Source organism: Mycetomoellerius zeteki, unplaced genomic scaffold (genome assembly GCF_001594055.1).
Source record: "Mycetomoellerius zeteki isolate Tzet28-1 unplaced genomic scaffold, Tzet1.0 scaffold267, whole genome shotgun sequence".
NCBI lineage: Eukaryota > Metazoa > Arthropoda > Insecta > Hymenoptera > Formicidae > Mycetomoellerius > Mycetomoellerius zeteki.
The window spans coordinates 575735-582937 of record NW_017257246.1 but is presented as its reverse complement, the minus strand read 5'-3'; the positions used below and the strand labels follow the sequence as shown (position 1 = coordinate 582937).

General features: G+C 41.4%; 1 protein-coding gene across 1 annotated transcript in view; it reads left to right on the top strand.

The window, feature by feature from the left end:
• The first annotated feature begins 940 nt into the window (after positions 1–940).
• Positions 941–7203, top strand: part of LOC108724041 (peroxidase) — a 43985-nt gene continuing 37722 nt past the window's right edge. The window contains exon 1 of the mRNA XM_018450178.1: positions 941–1044. Coding sequence (XP_018305680.1) covers positions 975–1044 — 70 coding nt within the window. The 5' untranslated portion in view covers positions 941–974. The remainder of the gene's footprint in view (positions 1045–7203) is intronic.

Below are 7203 nucleotides of genomic sequence, written 5' to 3'. Positions count from 1 at the left end.
AATCGAATCCGAGGGGAATAATCGACTGTGATTCGCCCATTTCTTCTAGCTTAAGGCTTAAAACCCTATTATAGATCCGGGGTAAATCATTAATGCTTTGTTTTTATAAAGGCAGTATCACAAATCAAAATTAAACAGAAAACCAATTATTAAATTAAAGTCAATGATTTTGAAACAGGGTGTTCTTATATCGATATATAATTCTAGCATTACGATATTAATGGTCGCGTTCAGCAGACTCAACTGTTGTGGAGCGGATCCGTGAGCGCTCACTGCTATTGGTGTATTCTTTTAGATCATCCAATCATAATTTTAGATCTAGAAGAATACGTCAATAGCAGCGAACGCTCACTCAACTGTTGAGTCCGCTGAATGCAGCATTGATATCCCTGATACGTATGTACTAATGTATAAGATGATGCCTACGAATAGTTTGGTTGTTGCATTAACGCATGCGCCAATTACGGGGGAGTAAAAAACCTATCCGTCTGAACTAAGCTGCGTTCGGGAATGCTTCTAATTATCATTCTATCCTTGTTATTCATCGAATATTAAACAAGGATAAATTGATAGCTGAAGGCACTCGGTGTGTATTTCCAAGAACTGCTCTAGCGGTAGGGTAGAAGAAACGAATTTGGGTGGTCGATGGCGAATCAGTTGCGTCGTGATTTGGATAGTGCGTTTACGTTAATTTCACACGCAGAAGAAATTCACAATTCCATATCGAAGTCATTTACGTGTTCGCGACGGGATTTTAGCATCGATTTTGAGGGTGCGTGAGAAAGGGCGCTAAAGAGGGAAGTCGCGTGAGCCGATATTTATATTGATCCGGGGTGAATATTTGGCGTGTCTATATACATTGTCAGTGCACCGACGTGTCTTCGTGAGGAGAGCTTTGCCGTCGACAGTTCGACTTTCGCAAGCAGGCAGAGCTGCCCATGGCCCGCTCGACATTTATTCCAGAAGGAAAAAAGATGGGCGTTGAGGTGTTCGACTGCTTAAACAATTATCTGCGAGTAGAGCGTTGCAAGAAATCGTACCTGGGTAAGCCCGCACTCCTGATTCATCCAAATCGGCGACGCGACGCGTCGCGCCGTTTATGCGAATTCATCATTGTAACGAGAAAATTCCATCACCGGCAGACTTATTGATTTATAGTTGTCAAGAACATTGCGCTGTTAAACAAGATCGAGTAAACTGATTTTTTTTCGAGAATACCTCTGTACGATTCTGAAAGAGAGAGAGAGAGAGAGAGAGAGAGAGAGAGAGATTGATTGATTGATTGATTGATTGATTCTTTATTAGCTTTCTCAGCTATTCCAAAAATAATACAATACAATAATACATAATCTTAAATCTAAGTAACATTAAATATTATGTACTCTTTTAATAGTCTTTTAAATGGCTCCAGTCTTTCACACCGCTTTACTTCATACGGTAAGGCATTGTACATTTTTACTCCTTCATAGAACATACTTTTCTGTGCACTTCTTGTTTTGCGGAACTTTAATGCAATATTCCCGGTCTGCCATGATTGTCTTTCGTTCTCAATTCCTACAATGGCTAATTTATTTCTTGATTGCTCCGGCATCATGTCATTTAGGATCTTAAAAGTAAAAGTACACACATAATTATAATAAAGCCTCTGTTTTATGGACATAAACTGCAGCGCTTGCAACATATATTCCACTTTGGTGTATTTATTACATCTCATAGCTCAATTTTGCGCCTTCTGCAATTTACTCAGCTGCGTTTCTCCCATATCAATCAATAGCGTTGCACAATATTCAAAGTGAGGTGCTATGATTGTCTTATATACATCTTATGTAAGCCGATATAAAATTATCTATTCTATTCAAGAAACCCGTCTTTTTCCCTATTTTCTTTAGCACGTAATCACAGTGGTCTTTCAAACCGAAGTCTATCATCAATAATTATTCCTAGATACTTCATTGCTTCTACCCGTTCTATTACAGCTCCATCGAAACATTTTACCGTAATATTATTACTCAGCTCTTTCCTTATATAGTACTTCTGACTATCATAAATTTTGTTTTCTCTGCATTTAATTTTAGTTTATTTATGTTCATTCATCCTTCTACTATGCTAAATATCACGTTCATTTTATTATCTAACTCCGCACTACTGTCTCCAGTTGCATATATTAGTATATCGTCCGCAAACATTTTTATATTGTATGCTACAGGACAAATTTTGACTATATCATTTATATAAATTATAAATAACAATGGACCTAAAACAGATCTCTGTGGTACTCCATATTCTGTTGACAATAACTTTGAACATTTATTGTTGAATCGAACCTGCTGTGTTCTATTTTCCAGATATGATCTTAATCATTTTAAGGACGGAATCCATAAACATTGCTCAAGATTCGAGATGGTCTTAAGCTAGTGCATGAACCAATCAGAGAGCCGTATTAGCATCTTAAGACATTGCTTGAGATTAAGACCGGACTATGGATTCCGTCCTAACACCTTGCTTCTAATTCCATACTGATATAATTCCCTAATAACCTTTCTCTATCTATTGTTTCGAATGCTCACTTAAGATCCATAAAAATTACTCCTACCATTTTCCTTTCACTATCACTTTCCATTCATCTATAATGGTTTGGATCGCTGTCTCACACGAATACTGTTTTCTATAACTTAATTGGTGTTCTGTTATAATATTATTGTTTTCCAGAAATTCTTCAATTTGCTTTTTTACAATTATCTCTAATACTTTCTCAAATATTGGTAGTATACTAGTATTTCCGTTAGGATCCCTCACGTATTGCGCTCGATTTGTGAAATAAGACGCAAACTTTAAGACTGAGGATGATATGTTATGCTTTTCAAGTTTTCTGAGAAGAGGGTCATGACTAACTGAATCGAAGGCTTCAGAAAAATCAAAGAGGATGCGAAGCGTTACCTATCGCCTGTCTATGACCAGCCTAATGTCGTCAATTAGTTTGACAAGAGCCGTTTGCGTGCTGTTCTTAGGCTTGAAGCCAGTTTAAAGAGAATCTAGACAGTGGAGAAAGTACAGGTGACAGGTCAATCTCTCGAAAACCTTGGATAAAAATGGGAGAAGGGATATCGGACGGTAGTCGGAGGGGGATGTAGGAGATTTGGATTTGGGAAGAGGAATGACGTAGGAGAGTTTCTAAGCAGAAGGAAAAAGAGATAGATTGAAAGAAGAGTTGAAAAAGTCGAGGATTACTGGAAAGATAATTGGAAGGCTATCCCTAAGGAGATGGTAGCTAAGTCCGTCAGGGCCAGCGGAACAAGGCAAACATCTGGCAAGAGCTTTTTTAAGAGTCTCAGATGTTATATGAAGAAAGAAAAAGGTTGTGGGATCATATGTAGAGAAAGAGATTGAGGGAGCTATGCTAGGAGGAGAGACGAGGATATTAGTGAAAGAGTAGCAGGTTGGGGCAGGAGGAGGGAGAGGACTAGGAGTAAGTGGCGTTGGTAGCAATGGAGCAAAGGATAAGACTGAAGGTTGTGAAGGACAAGAGGTAACTGAAGGAAGGTGCGCGATGGTGAAGAATGTGTTTATTTCATCGAGAGATAAGTTTGGAGAGATGTCAGAAGATTTCGTTTTTGTGAGGCCCAGAGAGTGGAGCTCTGACCAAAGTCGCGAAGACTTAGTGATAGAGCTAAGGCCTTGGAGAAGATACCTGTCCTTGGCAACGTCAACGAGTTGAACAACATCATTGCGAAGCTTTCAAAAGGCCTCGAAACCTGCAGGGGTAGGATGTAGGCGAAATTTGCGTCTCAAAGCATCACGCTGACACATAAGAGACCTGATGTTTTGGTCCAACCAAGGTTGTCTCTTCGCCTTGAATGATCCGGGCGGAGCATGTGCCTCGTTTGTCTCAAGGAGGTAACGTGTGAGAGTAGCAATCTTCACGTCTAGCGTTATTGATTGGTTGAAAGCGGACTAGTCGAGAGAGGCCAGCGAGCTGTGAAAGAGATCGAGGTAAGAGTAGTCCCGAATAGTTATTAGTCGAGGAGGTAGACGATGAACGAGGAAATCCAAGGTGATCTCAATGAGATCATGCATGAAGAGGGAAGGGAAGGGGGGTCTGAGAAAAAGATTTTAAAAGAGAGCGATCACTTATGAGACAGTGGTCTATGTGTGTGAGAGGATGCAGTAGTGTGGTGAGTGTTTGCATAAGGAACAAGAAAAAGACTGCTGCTTGCACAATGATCATAAAGAGCATTAGCATCATAAGATGTGCAGTTGAGATCGATGTTAAAGTCTCCGATGATTGCAGCAATCGAGAAGAAAGGTAGGAGATCCTCGAAGTCCGACCAGAATAAGGCGAGGTGACCGATTTTTGGTGGGCGGTATACCACAGCTAGCAAGAGAGGTCGGCAATTTGCTGCAAAAACACGTAGGAGTACATATTCTAGCCTTGAACAATATAAATTTGGTGATGAGGCGAGAATCTTAGCCTCAAGCCCACGGCGCACGTAAAGGCCAATACCTCCTCCCCCTTTCCCTCCCTATCATGTCTGATTAACCGATAACCTGACATGTTTACAAAGCTATCAGAAATGTGAGTCTTTAGCCATGTCTCTGACATGGCCACAATATCATACGCACTTTTGGTGAAAAAATCGGTGAATTCAGAGAAATGGTGAAGGAGGGACTGGCAGTTCACATGGCAGATTTGCAGCGAAGACGGAGGGCGTCAATCTTCGAGAGAGCTGCCGCCTTGGGACGGCTCCGTTGTTTGTTCCTCGTGCCCCCGGCGAGATTTCAGAGTGCCCAGCATTAGTACCAGCAAGAGGAGGCGGGGTCTGAGAGCGGTGAAAGCGGCAAGACACCCCAGTGCAGAGCACAGCGGTCCCAGATGAAGATTCCGTGGAAGAGTGTCGATTGGCTGGCTGAGACGAAGAGTGAGAGGGAGTACTCTCGACTAGACGTGGAGCACCAGAAAGGATATCCATGAGATGCTCACGGTTGCGCAAGAGTATAGGCGTCGTGGAGGGCTGATGCTTGACGTAAATGATGCCATTTCGCACCCAGACACGATGTAGCTGTTCCTCCCTTATAGCACGTCTAGCCTTGCTAAAGGTTATTCTAGTGGGTGCAGGCAATCTCTCGTTCATCTCAATCCTATGATCTGCAAGTGACGAAGCAAACTCCGAGCCATCCAGGGCGTCCTTAGCTCTTTTTCCGTCAATCCATTTGTTGTGAGTGGCGTTTGATAAGAGTTTGACCACGATCGGGCGCGGTCGATCATTCCTGGAAGGGATCCTGAATGACGACGCGATATCACCCGGCAGGACCGTAATGTGTAAAGCAGTAGCGACACTAGTGACAGCAGTTCCGAGGTCCTCAGAGAGGTGTTCCTTGACTCCAAAAAGTATCAGCTCGGAATCGAGTTTTTCGCGCTCCAGTGCTTCCAGTCTCAGCTCAATCCGAGCTCTGACACCATCGTGCCCACTATGTATGAGACCTGCCTCAAGAACGCCGACACGCTCTCTCAGGCTAGCTTGCTGGACCCTGAGATCTTTGTAAGAAGAAGTGAAAGCATCTGTCTTAGAAGTTAGATTATTGAGCGATGAAGTAAGATCTTGTACGCCTGACTCTTAGAGTAGTTAATTGTAATTTGATGCACGTTAAGTTTTGCTGGACAGTAGAATCTAAAATGGTGATCTGAGATCTTATATGCGTCAGCTCCTGCATGCCCTCAATGCTCGACATTTTTTTGAAGCAGAGACGAGATCATGCCCCCAAGAGAATCTGTATCGATGTGAGAAATTGCAGAAGCCTCGCATGTACTCGGAGAAAGGTTGGCGCTATAAGTAGCGTACGACGGATGTTTAGTGAGCTTATAGATACGGCAGATGTCGCAAAAATAACTGGGGGCGCCAGAAGAGTCCCTACGCTTTGCAGATCCGTCTAAAATATAATGCAGTCCTTGTGAAATGCGTGTTTCGGGTTGCGTTCGCATATCAGAGCATTCGACGCTGCAATGAATCTTTTGCAGACACCGCACGCCAGCGTCATTATACGAAACGAACGAGAAATACCAGGCACAATGTAAATACTCGCGTTGGCAGGTAAGCACATACAAGTCAGTACTCACATATATTCGTTGAGAAGTGTGTGTACGGACGTTTGTCGCGGGTCACAGATTCTAAGCATAAACACAGATTCGACCGGGCGCACGCGTAATGCGATGATAGAAGCAATTGTTGTCTGGACGATTCCAAGAGCCTTCTCAGCAAAATCAGAAATCAAACAGATAAGCCCCCAGTGAGGCCGGTTGCAGTACTTACGATGAGCGATCAGAGTCGAGCTTGATAGTCTTTGACAGGATGTCTGGAAAAAGAGCGCCCCGAAGGGCAGTAATCGGCAGCAAATTGCCAAAAATACGGAACGACAGAAAGACACGTCTATGCGTATTTACGAGAGAGAAATGAGAGAGAGAGAGAGAGAGAAACTGACAAGAATAATTATTGCAATCTTTTTGATTAACTTGCTGTGATCTAATCTGAGCAAACCGAGGTTTGAATGAAAAATATGAAAAAAGTTTTTAATCTTGTAATTGATATTTGTCAGTTACCTTTATTTTTAGTAAGAAGATAAAGCAAAGTACAAATATTTATTAACGTTATCAATAAGTTCATTAAATTATTATTTACAAGGGTTAATGTCTAGGGCTAAAATTCACTGCTTTAAATATACAAATTCACTGCGAATGCAAAGAATTTGTGTATTTAAAGCAGTGAATTTGTGTTTTTGATACAGTACTTTTGTGTTTTTAAAGTACTGATCTTTTGTGTTTTTGAAACAGTACTTTTGTGTTTTTAAAGCAGTGAATTTATGTTTTTTAAACAGTACTTTTGTGTTTTTAAAGCACTGATCTTTTGTGTTTTTCAAGCACGTGACCATAGACCATGAAAATGTGACCGCAGCGCATGCTCGCAGCGCAGTATTTCGCGGCTGTGACATATTTCTTCACCTGAATAGTCGTCAACTTTAACGCTTAATATTAGTGTGCCCGATGAATACCAAAATTTGTAAAATGAGCTCCAAGTTGTATATTTATTCAAAATTTTCACATAAAAAAATATAATCATATATACAGGGTGTTTCCAAATTAAATGGCAAAACTTCGGGAGCGTGTAGAGGAGTAAAAAACTAAGAAAAAAAGTCCTATAGACATATGCTCCT